This window comes from Lissotriton helveticus, chromosome 4_1 (genome assembly GCF_964261635.1).
Source record: "Lissotriton helveticus chromosome 4_1, aLisHel1.1, whole genome shotgun sequence".
Taxonomy (NCBI): Eukaryota; Metazoa; Chordata; class Amphibia; order Caudata; family Salamandridae; genus Lissotriton; species Lissotriton helveticus.
The window spans coordinates 918,991,345-919,011,598 of record NC_136063.1 but is presented as its reverse complement, the minus strand read 5'-3'; the positions used below and the strand labels follow the sequence as shown (position 1 = coordinate 919,011,598).

The following is a 20,254-nucleotide window of genomic DNA, read 5'->3' as shown; positions in this document are numbered from 1 at the left end:
GCTGGTCCTCCTTATTTTGCCAACATATAACTTCTAATTTGTAAAAACTTAAAGAAGTCCCTCTGATCCAAATCATATTTTCCCCGGATGTCAGAAAATTGCAGCATTCCCTGTATCCCCATTATATCTCCTAATTTTTGAATTCCTTGCCTGCCCCATTTTGCAAATATCGAGTCTGAAAAAATCTCCGGAGGTAGCATATTATTACGTAGCAGCCTAGTGTATCTATTATATTTGCCTAGTCCATATTTTTTCGTAAAGGCCTTCCAGATATTATAGGCAGCTGATATCGTCTTAAATTTAGTCCTTTTACAGTAGGAAGAATCAGTACACTTCAAAAATACATTTTCTGCTTCCATTCCTAATACCAATGCATAGATATCAACTGTCCTAAGGTTGTCCTGGCATTCTGCTTCGGCTCCTCCTATCAGACCAGACATATACTGCAAGGCGGCTGCCCAGTAATATAATTTGAAATCCGGTAGAGCCCACCCTCCTCTCTCCCTTGGTAGCGTCATATATCTCACCGCCCTCCTTGTCTGTCCCTTTGCCCAAATAAACCTATTTATTATGTGTTCTAGGATATTAAACCATTTTGTTTCAAATAATAGCGGGATTGCCCGAAATATATATAAAAATTTCGGCAAGAAAATCATTTTAATGATATTAGAGCGCCCAACTATAGAGAGGTGCAAATTATCAAGTCTATCCAGGTCCTTCTTCGTCTTGGTTATTATTGGGGCTATATTTAATTTGACTAATTTATCTAATTCTGCTGTGATAATTACCCCTAGATATGTCCCTGACTGAACTACCCATGGATCATTACATGCCAGATTCCTATTCTGAATGATTTGGGTCTTAGTAGCATTTAAGGCATACCCAGAAATTTTGCCAAAACATGTAGCCTCCCTTTCCACCTCGCTTATGGCCACTGCGGGATCCGATGTAATTATCACCACATAATCTGCGTAAGCCAATATTTTACAGTCCCCCCTACAGGTCTTAATCGGGGGAATACTGTTGTTTGCCTCAATTTTACGTATATATGGGTCCATATACAAAGCAAACAGTAATGGTGAGCAGGGGCACCCCTGCCGCGTTCCTCTGTTGATTTTTAATGGAAGGGTAAAACCAGCATTCACTCGTATACGAGCTGTCGGAGTTGAATATAGTACTTTAATTGCTCTAAGAAACCCCGGACCAAACCCAGCTCTTTCCAATATAACCCAGAGATAGTCCCAGGAGACCCGATCAAATGCTTTCTCCGCGTCCAGCATCATCGCTGCCATCGGGTCTCCTGAAACCTCTGCGGCATCAAATAGGGTAACAACCTTCCTTGTATGATGGGTAGTTCCCCACCCTGGTATAAAGCCATGCTGGTTGATGCTTACTAAGGTCTCAATCCTATTTGCAAATCTAAGGGCTAAAATTTTAGAAAACACCTTAATATCAGCGTTCATCAGAGTTATTGGCCTATATGAACCTGGCATGAGAGCTGGCTTATCCTTTTTTAATATAACCACGATATCAGCCCCGGCCCAGGACGCTGGTATAGAAATTCCTAGCTGAGCCGGCTTCATTGTGATACATAGATCCTGTTTGAGTGCTTCCCAAAAAGTCTTATAAAATTCTGCAGGGAGCTGGTCTGGGCCTGCTGCTTTACCTATTGGTAGGCTCATCAGAGCGGACTCTATCTCATCCTGATCAAAAGGAAGATCTAAATTTTGCCTTTCCTCCTCCGATACCCTCATTGTCGGGACCTCCTGTAAATATTCAGTTATTTTATCCAGATCCTTAGGCTGCCCCTCTGTGAATAATACAGCATAGTACTGCCTAAAGACCTCACGTATCCCCTCTGGATCTGTAAATATATTCCCCGCCTCATCCTTAATTTCTCTAATCTCCCCGGAGGCTACCTTCTGCCTTGCCCGTACTGCCAATGTGCGCCCTACCGTCTCGCTACACTCGTAGCATTTTTCCCTATTTGCAAGGTATGTTTTAGCAGCCTTCTCTGCAAGGTTCTCCTGTGCTTCCATTTTAGCCTTAGCCACCTTAATAATGACTTGATCCAGTGTATCACCTAGAGTGGCTGCCCTAGCTAGGGCCCCTTCTGCCGCCTCCACCGCCAGAAACAGTTTATCAATTTTGGCATTCTCCTGTTTTTGAGAAAAAATGCTAAAGCTCAGAGTTTCCCCGCGGGCCGCAGCCTTGAAAGCGTCCCAGACGACGCCCGCGTTAGCACTCCCTCTATTAATCTCGAAGAATGATTTAATCCAGTGCTTCATATGTGGAACATATTGGTCGTCTTTCAGAAGCCCCCTTTCAAACGTCCAGGTCCTCTCTATCTTCCCCCCACTCGCCATGCTTACTGTTAATACCAGCGGGTTGTGGTCAGAGAGTATCCTAGGCAATCTTTGAACCTTTGCCCCCACCATTAAAAGATTTGGGATGAAAAAGTAATCTAATCTAACACAAACCCTATGTGGGGCCGAATAGTAGGTAAATCCTGGGTCGTTATACTTTAAAGATCCCCAAACATCGATCAGTGCATTGTTGTTTATGAGATTAGTCAGTGCCCGGTATACTCTATGTTTCCTCCCATGATACAAGTTCCTTCCCTTAGTCCAAAGCCCGCCTGCCCCATTTATATTAAAATCCCCAGCGAGAATAATTCGAGATGGCCATGTCGCTAATTCTGTGTCCAGAAATTCCAGCACCTCTGGGTCATCCTCTGTTGATCCGTACAGTGTTGCTAAAGTAACCCACTCCTGTCCGATCATACATTCTACCAGAGCCCATCTCCCCCTATGATCTTCAAGCTTCCTTTTTATTATGACTCTTTTATTCCTGGATAGAATGGCTACGCCTCGTTTCGTAGATCCTTGCTTGGAATGAGCTAACAGGTTAAACCCCAACTGGTCTAACAACCCTGCTTTAGAGCCCTCTATGTGGGTCTCCTGAAGAAAGACAAAGTCAGGTCTCATGGTTTTTAATAGTATTCCAACCCGCTGCCTCTTTTGCCTATCATTTAATCCGCAGATGTTCCAAGTAACTACTCTAGTTTCCATTTTCTTTTTTTATCATGTATCCATACACCACAACTGTATTGTTTATACATTTTACTTTTATTTGCACAATTATCCCTCATGTCCCCGTGTCCCCTTGTCCCTTCCGTCCCGAAACCCCTCCATTTCGTCATCATTCTTCCCACCCCATGTTTTATTCTTGATCCATGGCCTGTACCAAAACATCCCCCCTCCTGAGCTCGCTTCCTGACCCCCCTCCCCGTACAGGCAATTAGGTCAACCTGACCTATATGTGGCTGCTCCTAACCCCAATGGCCGCCCCCCCCCACTCCGGTGCATTTTCGGCTATACCTACACTTATTATCTAGTCCTAATCGAGTAATCAATCAAGGACTCTCAGATTACTTCTTGCTTCTTACATCTTATTTCTTACTTCTTACTAATAAGTCTCATTATCTCTTTTTTTTTTTACATCTTATACTTGTTTCGGAGCCCCTCGTCGCACTGCCACCACCATGTTGTTTTGCCCTCCCTTTCCCTTATCCTTTAACTCTGCCAAGTACGCCTGGGCCTTAATCTCTGAGAGAAAGAATCTAGCAGAACCCTTCATGACAACCTTCAATTTACATGGAAACAGCAAATACGCTTCTGCACCAATACTTTGAAAAGGAGTTATTAATTGTCTCATTCGCCATCTCCTCGCCACGGTAGCATGGCAGAAATCTGGTCTGGCAAAAAAAGTTCCTCCTTCAGCTGTGCGCCTTGCCTCTGGCTTAGCCTTTTCGAGAACCTCTTGTCTTGCCAGATAGTTCCCCACATATATCAAAATAGCTCTAGGCTTGTCGGATTCTTGTCCCCTTTTCTGAGTAAACGGAAAGCGGTGTGTGCGCTGTATCTCCACCTACCAGTTCCAGGTCTTGTTCTCCGGGAAGGCGTTCAACAACCTAATCACAAAAGTGCGATTATCTTGCCCTTCCAGTCCCTCTGCTATCCCAAGGAGTCTTATATTGTTTCGCCGCTTGTGATTCTCGAAGTCCTCGAGCTTCCATTGCACATTTGTAGCCAGCTCCTCCTGATCCTGCTTAAATTTTTGCCATGTATTAACTTCATCTTCTAACTGGCCTGTTCTTTCCTCTACCTCAGTAACTCTTGTTGCCATGTCTGTATATAGTTTATTCACTTTCCTCATAGAGCCTTGTATCTTCTTATTAGCCTGCTTGGCCCTCCGACTTTCGGCTCTGGCTTCAATTTGCATCTTTTTTAACATATTGTATAGTAGATCCATAGTAGTGCTAGGTTGATTTGAACTACTTGTTTGAGTCAGGGGCTGAGGGTGTGAATGTGAAGGATTGTTTACCTCCCCCTCCAAATAGGTCTGTGAGGTGGCGGAGTAGTCTCAATCCAGGTTTTTGGACACCAGCATTGGGCTTCCCGCTCTTCTTGTGTTACCTAGTAACCTACTATTAGTTGTTTGTGACTTCCGAGAGGCATTCCCCCTATATGCTGTTTTTCCTACTCCCCCATCTGTGATCTCTAATTCAGAAAGTTCAGAGCTACTTCCCTCTGGAGTTGATGTCAGGCCTGACTCGGCTTCGCTGCTGTCAGAGTCATTCAATGAAAAAAAACATTCATCACTAGGTGAGCCTGGGGGTGGATTGCTGGAAATTACTGCTGGGACTTGAGTTATAAGTGTATCTTTCCCCCCTCTCCGTTTTGCCCGCACATCGGTCTCATCATAGATTTTTGGGCGCACTACTGGCTCTACTACCTGCTTGGCCTGCTTTGCACACACCTCAAGGCTAGAGCTCTCTTCATGCTGTTTTTCAACATTGGAAAAATTGAGCAAGTGAGTCTCGAGCAAAGTATCACCCCCGTCGCCATTGCCCCCGGCCCCATCTATTTCCATCTGTTGCAAGTCCTCACCATCACCATCAGCCCCTTCATTTATATTAAGGACCCTGGCCACTTCGTTAAAAGTCAAGACAGGTAAAACAGGTACCTCAATTTGACCGGCAACAGGAGCACCATTCTCTTCTTCCTGCGGTTGCAAAAGTTCCGGCATCTGCTTCTCCATCTTATCTGGAGATTCCTGCTGAGCACCGAGCTCTACTCCTTCCATCACGTCGTCCCGTGGCTCGGGGGCCGATAGCATTGCCTGCGGCATCCCGACATCCTGCCGTTCACCTTCCTGTGGAGCCGACGCCCGTGTGAGCATTTGGGTGTCCGGCGCTGAGCCTGCAGCAGCGGCAGCGGAGTTTGACACGTTTGCGGCAGAGAAGGCTTCTAGCAAGGTAGGCTGACGGAGACAAATCTCTTCATTCTCCCGAATTCTTAGGGCTTTTTTCCCCAGATTTCCTCGCTCCTTTCTTTCTTTTAGGGGCGCCTCATCTCTGCCCGCGTTGTCTTCATCTTTATTTTTCACGGCATTCCTGCGGTGCTGTACTGTCCCTTCGAGTTAGAGGAGGGCATCCCGAGGTCACTCTGATTCACAATGTCCTTTTCCTTCTCTTTCTCCTTCGACTCCTTCGGCTTCAGCACTCTCGCACCGGACTCTCTGAGATAGGGAAATGCAGCGCCTCACCACTTGGTTTTGAAACACTGCAAAATACAGACCGGGAGTATCTAGTGTAAGCCCGGCCCAAACTTGCAGTAATACTCTGAGAGTGTAGCTCATCTCATTGAAAAGGGCGCCTGCTTAACGATCTTCTCCATTCAGAGGTGTTCTCCATAGTATCCTCATGCATCGGAGAGGAAGGAAAAGTTCAACCACTCTCATGGGCTATCGGCGGCCATCTTGCCCTCCACAGGCTTCCTGCATTTGTTTTCCTAATACATGATAAAAATCAGGGATATGATACAATAAAAATCCAAACACCGAATCACAGTTGAGGTGGGACTTTGTGCTAAGATGATCATATGAGTTAGCAGCATTAACCAGCTTCAGTCGGCGGTGACATTGGGAGAAGAGAGTAGTTGCATTCAGCCTGTTGCTGTTTATTTTCCACCTCCAAACAAGCTGCGATAGGTAAAAGGTGACTTGCCACTTAATTATGAAAACACAGATATGCTGTGCGATCCATCTTGAGAAACTCAAATTCAGGCTTGCAGTTTGATGCTATAACTAAAATTAGTGTAGCGCTTAGAAGTAACTTACGGGTGATAAGATGCTAAGAAGTCAAAAACAATGTTAGAAATGTTGTTGGTGTTTTTGCAGACCAGGACATGAACAATAGCTACTTACCTGTAATCTGTGGTTCTCCAGTATTGGTGTCTTTCATAGATTCACATGCCTGAATCATTCCCCGTTGTCAGAGTGGGAGTCCCACGGTACATAAGAAAGCAATAATTATGCACATAATAACCAAATAACCTTGGTAACATAAAACCAGGAAGTAAAGTAGCCCTAAGCTACAAGAAAAGACCTCCACACTCCACACAGAATTTTCTCCCCAGAGACTCCGGCTCTCAGATTTTCCCGCACAGGAGTGAACCAAAGCACAATAGCCTAAATTAGCCTCTGAGGGGAGGTGGGCGGGTTGCATGTGAATCTATGAAAGACACCAATACTTGAGAACCACAGATTACAGGTAAGTAACTATTGTTCTTCTCCAGTATTTGGGGTGTCTTTCATAGATTCACATGCCTGAATCAGAGTAGATAGCAGTACAGAAACATAATGCTCATGAGACGCTCTTTGTCCATAGTGTATATATATATATATATATATATAAATACATAAATCATGCAATGAAGTACCAATATTATTGTAATTCAACAAAAAGACATTTGTGTTCAACATATGCAGAACAATTTCAAGACATAGAAACAGTATGTCAATAAGCGTCTAAATAAAAAGAGCATAGTGGAGGAGGGAGAACAGAGGCTCACCTTTTTTAAAAAGATTGCGGAGAACAGCCTGTCCCACTGAAGTATCTGCATCGCTTGAGGCGTCCAAAAAGTAGTGTTTGGTAAAAGTGTGTCTGTTGGACCAAGTTGCCACTCTGCAGATTTGATGAAGAGGCACACTGGCAAAGATAGTGGTAGATGAAGAAATTGCTCTCTAAAATGCGCTCTTGGGGTTGCCTGTAAAGGTCTTCCTGCCTGTTCATGGCATAGACAAATCGCAGCAGAAATCCAACGAGCTATTGTTGGTTTGGAAACAGAATATCCTTGACGTAATCTACCATAGGCCACAAATAGTTAGTCCGATTTACAGATTGTTGCAGTCGGTTGTAAATAGAACTTGAGACATCTTCTGATGTCAAGGGAATGCAAGGCCCTTTCCGCAGGTGTCAGGTGATTTGGAAAGAATGTCTTTAAAATTATTGGCTCGTTAAGGTGAAAGTCAGCAGGTACTTTTGGCATGAAACTGGGATTGGTGCGTAGCACTACTGATTTTGAGGTGAATTAAAGAAAAGGTGGCTTAATAGTGAAAGCTTGAATGTCACTGACTCTCCTTGCTGATGTTAGAACCAATAGCAAAGAAACTTTCCAGGAAAGGAACTTTAAGTCCACTTTATGAATAGGCTCAAAGGGGTGCAGCATAAGTTGTATAGCACCACATTAAGATGCCAGCATGGAGGTGGATGCCGAATAGGGGGAACATCCAAAACAATCCCTTGAAGAATTGCTGAATGACTCTAGTTGAGTAAAGAGAATAAGATCCATCCTGCCTAAACCTTGAAATCGCCGCCAAGAACACCTTCAAGGTAGAATGGGATAGGCATGATCTTGCCAAGTGAAGAAAGAATGGTAAAATTTGTTCTGGTTTTGCATGAATCGGATGTATATTGACAGATTGACACCACATGCAAAATCTCTTCCATTTTAGCTTGTATGTTTTAATAGTAGCAGGCGCTCGAGCATTAGCTAAAACTTCCTGACATTCTGCAGGAATAGTTAGGTGTGCGAATTCAAGGTGTTGAGGAGCCAGGCTGCTAATCTCAGAGATGCTGGGTCCGGATGACAGATCCGTCAGTTCTGGATGGATAGAAGGTTCGGTATTGGTTGAAACTGTATGGGATCGTACTCCGAGAGAAGCAGAAGTTCGGTGAACCAGTATTGGCGAGGCCATCTGGGAGCAATGAGTATCATGCAGCAAGGTTGTTTCTTGATCTTGCGGAGAACTCTGGGAACCAACGGAATCAGAGGAAAGGCGTAGGCATATATCTGCGACCAATTAATCGAAAACACATTCCCGCATGAGTCGTTGTGGGGAACCCAACTTGCAAAGGATGGGCATTTGCGGTTCTGGCTGGTCACAAACAGGTCTAGATCGGGGTGACCCCACTCCCGAAAGACTCGGTTCAAAGTTGGTTGATGTAGCTCCCACTCGTGATTTTATATTGTTGATCTGCTGAGGGAATCCGCTAGGACATTGGAGACTCCTGGAACATGAATAGCTGAAAGGCTGATCTTGTGACGAATCGCCTAGTCCCAGATTGCTTGAGCTTTTTGAGAGAGTAGGGCTGACTTTGTCCTTCCCTGCTTGTTCAAGTTATGCATACTTGTGGTGTTGTCTGTTCGAGTTAGTACTGAGGCTCCCCGAATGACGGTTCAAAATGACTTCAGCGTCAAGAAAATGGCTTGCAACTTCAGAAGGTTGATATGCCACTTCTTTTGTTGGATGCTCCACTTGCCGTTGACCGTCATCCCTTGAAGGTGCGCCCCCCATTCCTCGAGGGAAGCATCTGTGGTTATAGTGAAATTCGGCAGTTCGACCAGGAATGCACTTCCTTCCCTGACGTTCTTTATGTGAGTCCACCAAAGGAAGGCTTCTCGCATCCGAGGAGTGATGTGAACGATATCGTGGAACGACCCCGAAATCTGCAACCACTGAAGGTTGAGCTCTTCCTGCAATGGTCTCATTCTGAAACGGCAGTTGGGTATCAAAGGGATGCAGGAAGAAATCATCCCTAGGAAAGACATGTACAGTCGGACTGAAACACACCTTTTTGATAGCAATAAGCGAGCTAGCTTGCAGATCTTGTGTTGTCTTTCTTTTGAGACGAAGGTCTGAGTCAGCTGAGCGTCCAATGTGGCTCCCAAAAAGGTCTTTCTCTGTGATGGAATCAGATGAGATTTTTCGAAGTTTATGGAGATGCCCAGAGATTTGAACAGTGAAAGACATCTCTGAACATGTGTGTTTGTTGTTTGAAAAGAATTTGCCTTGATAAGGCAGTCGTCTAGGTATGGGAACATTTTAATTCCTTCCAGACAAAGGTGTGCGGCCACCGGTGCTAGGACCTTTGTAAACACACGGGGTGCTGAACGCAGTCCAAACGGAAGGACTCTGAATTGAAAGTCCCTGCCAGCCACTCTGAACATTAAAAAAGTTCTGTGTCTGGATAGGATTGGCACATGAAAATAAGCGTCATGGAGGTCGAGGGTGGCCATGTGATCACCTGCCGAAAGTAGTTGAAGGATTTCGTGAAGTGTTAACATTCGGAAAGATAACTTTTCAGGTATTTGTTGAGGGCGAGAAGGTCAAGAATGGGGCGTCATTCTCCCGACTTCTTTAGTATCAGGAAAAATCTTGAATAAAATCCTGTTCCTCTTTGTAAAGGAGGGACCTTTTCGACTGCTCCTTTTCGAATCATTAGATTTATTTGGGAAAAAAGCTCCTTGAGATGAGCAGGAGGTGGGCCTTTGGGAGAAGAGTTTGGGGGAATCTTTATGAACTCTAGAACATGGCCTCTGGCCACTATATCCAGAACCCACTTGTCTGTAGTAATTGCGGACCAGTTTGAGTAGAATTGTGATATTTTTCCTCCAACTTTTGACTGGGGGGACGGCAGAAATGGCGGCAGGTGGCGGGTCTCATTGATTTTTAGTTGAATCCCGTCCACAGTAGGAGGGCTACCTTCTTGATTGCGAGAAGGAGTTACCTTGCTGTCCGTATGACTGCTGCCTCTAGGGCTGGTACCTCTGATTACCTTGAGAGGTTTGGTATGACCTTTGTTGGTTGTAACCTCCTCTATTGAAGAAGGACCCACGCCCTTCAGCACCTCGAAAGGACGACTTGAGAAATTGAAGGCTACCAAGAGATCTTGCCGTCTCCGTGTCTTTTTTAATACATGCTGGCCAAATAGTAACTCCTCATTTTTGCTTGGACCTCTTGGCGAAAAGATGTAGATTTCAGCCAACCTTGTCTCCTTAGCACTGCTGCTCCCACTAACTGTCTGAATCCCGTGGATGCAACATCCACGGCTGCGTAAATTATTCCCGCAGAGGTACACTCTCCTTCTTGTAAGATCTCCAAGGCCTCGGAAGTTTCTGGCAGCATGTTAACATAGGGGGAGATGTCTGACCACATCTGCCTGTCATATCTCCCTAATATGGCTAGGGAATTTGCGGCACGGACAGTTGTGGCTGCCTTAGTGGAAACTTTCTTCCCAATCGAATCCAGCCGTCTGCCATCTCTGTCTGGTGGAGCTGTTACAGGCGAAGAGGAGTTCCTGGCCTGTCTCTGCACCGCTTGGGCAATGACCGAATCAGCTTTTGGCTGACCTATGAGGCATGCAGGTGAGTTGCTTGGTGCTTTATATTTTTTGTCTAATCGAGGCAAGACTGCAGGAAGAGAATTAGGTGCTGTCATGATCTTTAACCCTTCCTTCCAGATGAAGTCTATGACTGGAATGGTCCGTATTTGTCTTCGTGAGTTGATAAAAGAACTCATCCTTCTTAGTGTCCATTGGTATGAGGATCTTTTTTGTCGCCCTCTCCATAAGGAGATGAAAACCTCAGATATCTACTGAAGGTGAGTCAACAGGAGCTGGAGTTGACGATGATGGAGTCTGAATTTGGTATTCCTCCCACTCCGAAAGAACAGACCTGTCATCCACTTCTCCCTCTTCTCTGTCATCGTCCTTGGTGTTAGCATCATGGGAATGATGAGATGGTACTGGAGAAGGTGACCTAGGAGATCTTAAAGAAGTTACAGAAGCCTGAGGCATGGGCGTTGATGGAATAGACTCTGCCGATTCAGATGGAGGAAAACGGCGATAATAGTCGTCCAACATGTATTGTAGGTTATTGAGCAGGGCCAAAGGCATTTGTGCTCTGGGTACCGTGACAGGAGATGGAGCTACAGACTCAGGGATCAGTTCTTCCTCCTGGTCTTCGTCTTGATACTTAATAAGCATTTCTGACGGACTTCTAGCAGTGCGGCATCTGTCATCCTCTTCGGATTCCTCTACCTCCTCCTCAGAATCCAGCAATTGCTCAGGCTACTTCAATGGGGAGAGAGTTGCAGACCAAACTTGCAATTCTGCGCAAGATGACAAAAGAGGCGTTGACGAGCAGGCCGTCCACGATATCGTCGTCAATGGGGCTGGCTTCAGGAAAGTGACCGTCGACGAGGCAGCTGTTATCGTCGACGAGGCAATCTTCGTCGACGAGGCAATCTTCGTCGACGAGGAGGCAATTTTTGTCGACGATGTGGCCGTCGACGATGAGTCAGTCTTCGTCGACGAGGAAGTCGACAACGACGAGGCAGTCTTCGATGACGAGGTGGCCGACGACGAGGTAGTTTTCGTCAACGAAGCGATCGTCGACAAGGCAGTCGACGACGGGATCTTCTTAACTTTCGCCGTCGACGAAGCGCTGACGATAGATGAAATCACCTTCGTCGAGGAGATGGCTCGAACAGCAACAGAGACCAGCGTCGACGGAGATGAAGCTGATGACATGATCATCTTGGGTCTAGGCGACGAGAAGGTAACTGTCGAAGTAGAAGTAGTGTCGACGACGGAGCTTTTTTCTGAAGGAAATTTTTCTCAGGAAGTCTTTTTAATGCCATAGACTTTCCAGTTTTCCTCGGGGGCGTAACAGGTTTAGACTTTGGAGGTGGAGAAGCCTTTTTGGAAGAAGAAGAAGGCAAGCTACAACCCTTAGAAGGTTGAACTTTTCTCAACACCCTAGGTCCAGGAGAAGATAAATCTTCCTCAGCCATCCTCTTCCTAGAGGATATAGATGAACCAGAGGCCACACTTCCCACCTCAGATAAGGGGTTATCCTGATCTTTAATATTCTGTAGCCACAGAAGTAGGTGCCCATCTCTATCTCTACGGGTCTTCTGAGGGAAGGTCCTGCAAATTTTACAATCTCTCACCTCATGATCTGGATAAAGGCAGTAAAAGCACTTCTTGTAGGGATCTTCTGAAAACAGCCGGAGCTTCCCACAAGATTCACAAGGTCTAAAGAGAGATTTCTTAGAAGATGACATTCTGAAGAGAAGAAAAAATCCAGGAAAATAGCGAAGTACTGAGCAGAACTCAGGGAGACTCCCTTCACACGACGTGCAGTAGAAAATCTGAGAGCCTGAGCCTCTAGGGAGAACATTCTGGTGGGTGCTGTCGCCTGATTGGCTGCAGTTTGCACTATATATAATGACTATGATAGTCATGAGTGTGGAGGTTTTTTCTTGTAGCTTAGGGCTACTTTACTTCCTCGTTTTAGGTTACCAAGGTTATTTGGTTAATATGTGGATAATAATTGCTTTTTTATGTACCGTGGGACTCCCACTCCGATGGCAGAGAATGACTCAGGCATGTGAATCTATGAAAGACACCCCAAATACTGGAGAATCTTAGATGCACTCTTTTTTGCATTCTGTTTGATTACCATTCATATTTTATGCACTAGGTTAGGATTTTAAAATACAAAACTGTAAACACATGCCCTGTTTTGCAATTCATTTATGAAAGAAGGTTTGGAGTTCTACTGTGTCCCTGAACTCATCTTGTGAGACTGATTGTTACCAGAAACCATTTCCTGTGAAGTATTGCTCGGTGGGTTGTGTACAGGTTGCAGTCCAATTGATTTACTAATTTGTATCAGAGCATCAGAAATCCAACAGAATAAGGAAACAAAATTACTGCCTAGATCTGATAATAATAGGGGCTCATTCGAGTCCCCACATTTTTTTAAATAAATCTGAAGCAAACTGGTGCAAACAATTAACATCGAACGGCCACAGCAATGATAGAAAAATATTTCATTTTTATTATTTTCATTATTTTCAAGTTTTCGATTCAGAAATCTTAGTGGGAAAATAATTCTGCATCCATAATAAATAATCACAACACTAAAACAAAGTCCCACTTATCCCTTCACACAAAAATACAATCATACTGGAACACGCATACATAGGGACAATTCTGAGAGCCCCAAGTAAGTTTGAAAGCTGCGGGATAGATGGAAGCCGCCCCCTCCATTGAGAACGCCTAGGAACTAAGTCTCAACCCTGCCGAATACAATATTGAGCGTCGTCGGCGACTAGGTATCAGCGCACGCACTAAGATTAGAATCTTTTATTGGTTGAACAATCAGAAGGCATGTTCGCCGCCTGACAAACCAGTTTGCCGTGCCTGCCCTGAGATCTTCTACCATTCAGTCATCGTCCAAGCCTTTTTTATATATATCCCGATGTTCCAGTATGATTGTATTTTTGTGTGAAGGGATGAGTGGGACTTTGTTTTAGTGTTGTGATTATTTATTATGGATGCAGAATCATTTTCCCACTAAGATGTCTGAATCGAAAACTTGAAAATAATGAAAATGAAATCTTTTTCTATCATTGCTGTGGCCGTTTGATGTTAATTGTTTGTACCAGTTTGCTTCAGATTTATTTAAAAAGTGTGGGAACTCAAATGAGCCACCATAATTATCAGATCTAGGCAGTAGTTTTGTTTCCTTATTCTGTTGCCTATTCCCCTGTGCTCCTGCCTAGTATCAGTTTTCAGGGGTCCCCTTTGTCAAGTGGTCATCAGAAATCCAACCCCTGAGGCCAGAGTGGGTTGGGAGGTGGGTTCAGATTGTACCGCCCATTGTACAATGGAGCCAGTATCAGTGGCCCTACTGATACTAGTGCAGAACAGAAGGCGCTCAAGGACCCTTACCTGGCCACTATGCCAGGAGGGCACTCGCTAATTAAAGCAAACATTTGAAATGCAATAGAACTCACATTTACGCGTGACTTATTGCATTGCAAACGGTACTCATCATGGACAATGGGAGGGATGGACAAAGTGAGTGAGGGTGGAGAAGGCACGGACAATGGGAGTGCGGGGAGGGGGAGAAGGGAGCGAGAAGGCACGGAAACGGGAGGGAAGGGGAGTAAAGAAGGCAGTAGGAGAACCTCATTAAAGAAAATAGTGCTCACCGTCTAAATAACACGTACCATGTAACACTCAAAGTAAAGGGGCCAGTAGCCATGGGAGGATACAAATGACGACATTGCCGTAATAAGGAGGGACTAAAGAGAGCATTTAGGAAGGACAAAGACACAAGCCAATTAAAAATATGGGCAGGGAGTGGGTGAGGCTTCCCTCACATACTGAACTACAGCAGATCTTCACCAGAGCAGCGCTTTGCACGCTGACTCTAGGCTCAACCTAATTATTAGGATTTGGTAGCTCAGGTCTGCCAATCCTGGGAGATGTCTAGTTATCTCAGTGCCACCACTTGTATCCCCCCTTCTAACTGTGACCACTGACTGGAGAGACATTGCAACACAACTGACAAACTGTTTTATCCATGTGCTATTAGCAAGTGGGCGATTAATATCTTGAACCAGTTTCTTAATCTAACTTTTACCTTTTTAACCATGGTACATATCCTCGCTCATCTAAAACTGAACAGTATGTTTAAAAGGTTTATGAGACTTAAATTATATTTTATCTTGCACATTTCAGAAAATAGACAACAACTAGAATTAGTTAGCCTTTGACATTTCTCACACAACATTTTGAGGTTAGGACATGTTTGATGCAATTTTCTACGCTTACCTGTTTAGTGCAGTGTGCCAGGGCAAGCACTTCAATGTCGACATACTCGAGTCAGGGCTGCACCTTAGAGAGAGTCTATCGTTTAAAAGATAAAAACTCATTCTTGCAACCGCAGTTTTAACTTCTCCATGGGACATTGCATGGTTGATAGAGTCCAGGCAGTCTTGAAGTCCACTGGCAATATGCGTAGCTCTCAGTGTAACAATTTCTTCATAAGATAACATCAGTGTGTCTAAAAATCTGAAAGCATGTCAAGAAAAGCATGAGAATTCAAACATGTTATCACGTAAATGAACATGAATTATGTGACGTCAAAAACTATTTTAAAATGGGAAGCAAGTTATTGGAGGTATTAGACACCAATTCAAAAACCTTTGGGAGGAAGCAGCAGAATAATGTTGTCATTAGGGCTATTACAGGAAAAAAGAATAACTAACATTCCCAGAAGCAGTGCTTCGATTGTAAAAAAAAAACAAAAAAAAAAAATAGGTGGCGGGACTCTCGTCAGGACACCGCAGCTTGTAGCACACATTGCCCCTGCCATGCTGCCAATGATAGTGACAATACAACTACGAACATCACACGCCTAAAAGTGTGTCAATTTGGAATAGTCCAGGCCACCATTGCTATAATAATGGATTGGCTGGCAGGTAATAGTCATTTTTAATGTATATCGAATTGAAAACCAGAAGTAGAGGAACCATTTTTGCCTTTATAAATGCAACCTGATGATAAAAATCTGAAAGCACGTTTTAACATGTTTATAGAGACCCAAAGTAAATAAAAAGGTAATTTTTTAGTTAAGCTCACCGTGGTTTTTGTATCAGGACCAATAGTCACACTTTAGCAGATTGATCAGCTTTATGCAGAGCCAGCCATATACATCAAAAGCATGTCTAAGGTTCACACTTGTAGCAGGACTTTGGTTGAGCCACATTAAAAAGCTGCAATAACCAGCTGTATAAACCCAGATTTAGTAACCACTATGGCCCTCATGACACTCTGTATAGTGCATAGAAACAATCAGCCGAAATTGCAGCTCCTTGTTCTCATTCCGTTGCATGCAAAATAGGGATCCGTTTCTTCATTATGTTCCACTTCTTCTTAGTATTTTCTCACAGCAGCCAAAAAGAAGAAAATGTAACTGTAATGCACACCATAAATGACAGCTTCTTCAAAAAGCATCTCTTTCACTCTGGAAGGATTGTTGTAGCTGGTCCTGCACTAGATGGCCATGCTGTAGCAGCCACATGTATCACTGGATCCAGTCTGCATTGTGAATGTGAAGATTGTGGTGCAAAATCTGCATTGTTAGGTCTTCTTTTCTGCTTTGCAACCAATGCTGGAGTTTACAGCTCCCAAATATGATTCAGAATAGAGATGGAGTTGAATCCTAAGAGGGCATATTCTTTGGTTTGTTCCACAAAGCAAGAATATCAATGTTTTATGATTGGCATATGTATTACCTTGGCTCATAGATATGAAATTGTTAAAACCACTTTAAGGAGTACTTCTGCCTGCCTTCCACCTCCTCCACTTATTCATTCTCATTAGAAAGGGTAACACACTCACCTCATCTGGAGATGTTAAAGAACTTTTTGGCCTCAAAGTTCTGACCAGAAATGCAGGTGTTGGTGTATTTGGTCAATGTAATGTTGAAAATGATATCATGAACATGAAGCCTTTGGACAGAAAATTCCAGTGATTCTTTTTTAGAATGAGGAAAAAGTAGTAATAGAAGTGCCAAGATATGACAGAATATAATACCATGCTCTCCTCATCTACAGCCCATGAGTTAATGTCCTCTGGCATATGCTGGGCAAATCTAGGCTTCCAAAAAAGTAGAGCCTACTGAACTGTTAAGCATAATGTCTATTTGTAGAGCATATGTTCACTCTCTTGGCAGTATAGAAAGATAAAGGATGTTTATTGTTTACAAACCAAATTAAACTCATTCTTTCAACCTATGCAGAATTAAAAGTAGAGTGGACTAGCCTGGATTTGAACCTGTGACCATGGTGGTCAAACTCCGATTCCTGGAGTGGATGTATTGGTCTAATAAGCCACGAGACCTGGCTGAGAGAGGGAAAACACTGTATGCATGGAAATTAAGATTTTCTGAAAGAGCTTCAAAAAAATGTAGGGGCACATGCTTCAAGCCTTTTCCCGTTCGCAAATGTGCCGATTCACAGAATCAGCGTTTTTGCAAATGGAAAAAGGCCTTTTCTTATGCATGTAGGTTTTCGCAATCACAATTTAGGTAATCGCAATTATTTGTGATGACCTAATTTTCAAATGCATTTAGAGAATCGCAATTTGCGATTTTCTTTTGCCGATGCATGTAGCCTTTCCTAAATGTTAACTGTGCATTTTTCAAAGGGCATTTACATGTGCTTCACATGTGTATACTTACCTTTTTTGTGGGGTGCTTCAGGGGGGCATTAGGCCCCGGGTACCCTTGCATTTGCATTCGTTATTTGCAATTACCAATTTGGTAATTGCAATTAGCGAATGCAATACCATTCATTCCTATGGGCCTCTAGGCCCATAGGAATGAATGGAGTCACATTACCTAATAGCGATTTGCCATTCCCGAATCGCTATTAGGTAATGTTAAGGAATTGCAAATTGATTTGACATTCCTACATAAATAGCATTTTGTGATTCCCAAATAATTAATCGGTAAAATTCACTATTTGGGAATCACAAAATACAGGCTTGAAGCATGTGCCCCATAGAGTCTTCTTCTTACTCCTCTTCCACTGCCTAGGTCACTACTCGTGAATATCCAATGTCACTCAAGAAGAACAAGTTACTTACCTTCGGTAACGATATATCCGTAAGAGACATTAGTTAGTTATAGATTCCTTACCTTAGAATTACCCCCAGGCGTCAGACTGGATCCGGAAAGTTTTTCGTCAGCAGTACATCTGCACTTCGGAAGGTGGTATCAGTCGGCTTCACATCCGTCGTTGGCGTCGTGTCGCTGGGATGACGTCACAGCAGCTACTTAGACCCCGCCCTCGCGCGCTGACGTCAGTTTTGTTCACGACTTTCCACGCCAGAAACGCAGAGCCATGCAAGACACTGACCACTGGTGCACAAAACTAGAGCCCTGAAAGGATATCCTTAACCCTAGAAATCAGTTTGCAGGACGAGGAGGATGGGTGGGGCGGTAAGGAATCTTTAACTAACTAATGTCTGTTACAGATATATCGTTACCGAAGGTAAGTAACTTGTTCATCTGAAAGAAACACGTTAGTTATAGATTCATTACCTTAGAATAGATACCCCAGCAATACCAAACCCGGAGGTGGGTCTGCGAACCAAGATCACACCAGAAAGTCCTGGAGAACAGAACGGCCAAAGAAGCCATCTCGCCGGACTTGACTGTCCAGGCAGTAGTGCTTGGTGAACGTGTGCAATGAATCCCACGTAGCCGCCTGACAGATGTCGTCAGAGGAACGCCACGTCCCAGGCAGTAGTGGTTGCAGTCGCCCTGGTGGAATGGGCGCGCAGCCCCACTGGAGGCTCCTTCTTAGCAAGAGAATAGCATGTTTTGCTACACAAGACGACCCATCGGGAGAGAGTCCGCTTGTGTACGGCCCGACCTTTCTTGGCACTCACATATCCAACAAAGAGATGGTCATCCACCCGGAACTGCTTGGTGCGATCCAGGTAGAAGGAAAGCGCCCGTTTTGGGTCCAGACGGTGGAGTCTCTCTTCCTCTTTCGAAGGATGCCGAGGCGGACAGTAGGTGGGCAAAGTGATGGTCTGCCCAATGTGAAAAGCAGTGACAACTTTGGGCAAGAAGGATGGACGAGTCCGGAGGACAACTTTGTCCGGATGCACAGAGAGAAAAGGAGGCTTAGAAGAAAGTGCCTGGAGCTGACTCACTCGTCTGGCAGAAGTGATGGCCACCAGGAATGAAGTTTTGATAGTCAGAAGCCTCAAAGGACAGTTGTGAAGAGGCTCAAGGGGAGCGCAAATTAAATAGGTTAAAAACCAAGTTCAAGTCCCAATGAGGCATAACGAAGGGAACAGGAGGAAAGAGATGAATTATGCCCTTTGAGAAACGATTTACAACTGGGGAAAAGGGAAGGCTGATCTGGAAGCCAGAGGAAGGCAGAGATGGCCGAGAGATAGCCCTTGATAGTGCCCAGAGCAGAGATCTGCCGGGCCAAAGAAAGAAGGAACAAGAGAACCTCAGAAAGAAGGGAAGAGAGGGGATCCACAGCCTTTGCTTTGTACCATGCCACAAATTTGTTCCACCGGCAGGCGTATACCGTCTTAGCGGAGGGACGCCTGGCTGCCAGAATGACATCACAGACTTCGGGAGGCAGGTCGAGATACGTCAACTGCTGTCGCTCAATCTCCATTGAGGAAGTGAAGGCTGGACAGGTTCGGGTGGAGGACGTCCCCTGTTGCTGTGACAGAAGATCCTCCCGAAGAGGCAGACGGGTTGGAGGATCGATGGCCATGTTGAGCAGCTCGGAATACCAGACTCTTCGTGCCCAATCCGGAGCCACAAGAATGACTTGGGTCCGGTCACCCCTGATCTTCTTCAGAATTCTGGGAAGAAGTTGTATAGGCGGAAAGGCGGACAACAGACTACAACCCCACTTGTGACGAAAAGCATCGCCTAGCGAGTGCTGCCTTGGAAATTCCAACACGTAGAATTGCTGACATTGCACGTTCTCTTTGGTGGCGATTAGATCTAACCAAGGCTCTCCCCACTTTCGAAAGAGACCTTGCACCACCTCCGAGTGAAGACGCCATTCGTGTTCCATCATGCACCTGCGGCTGAGTTTGTCGGCCCTGGCGTTCAGGGAACCTGTCAGGTGTTGAACCACCAGAGATATGCCCTGATGTTCCAGCCATGTCCAGAGGCGAAGGGCCTCTTCACATAGGGTCCACGACCCCACCCAGCCCTGTTTGTTACAGTACCACATGGGGTGGTGTTGTCCATGAACACCTGCACTACTCTTCCCCGGACAGAGGGAAGGAATGCCTTGAGTGCAAGACAGATCACCCAGAGCTCCAGAAGGTTGATAGGGAGCTCGGACTCCGCCATGGACCAGATGCCTCTGATCTCCACCTCTCCCATGTGGCCGCCCCATCCTAGAAGGGATGCCTCTGTCACCACTGTAAGTTCAGGTTGGGGAAGGGAGAGGGACCTGCCGTTGACCCAATCCCCGTTCGGGAGCCACCACTGCAGTTGTCAAGCAGTGCCCTCCGAGATCTGAATGCAGTCGGACAGATTCCCCTGATGCTGTGCCCACTGGAACCTCAGGTCCCAATGCAGAACCTGCATATGCCACCTGGTACGATCGACTAGCAGGGCGCTTGAGACCATGAGGCCCAGCAGCCTTAGGGTCATTCTGACCGATACCCGGGATAGAGGCTGAAAGATCAGAATCATAGCCTGAATATCCC

General features: G+C 45.0%; 1 protein-coding gene across 3 annotated transcripts in view; it reads right to left on the bottom strand.

Annotated features, from left to right (window-relative positions):
• Positions 1–20,254, bottom strand: part of RTTN (rotatin) — an 891,871-nt gene that overhangs the window by 363,793 nt on the left and 507,824 nt on the right. For all 3 annotated transcript variants that reach the window (XM_078687523.1, XM_078687524.1, XM_078687525.1), the window contains one exon: positions 14,819–15,058. In XM_078687523.1, the coding sequence (XP_078543649.1) occupies positions 14,819–15,058 (240 nt within the window). The remainder of the gene's footprint in view (positions 1–14,818; positions 15,059–20,254) is intronic.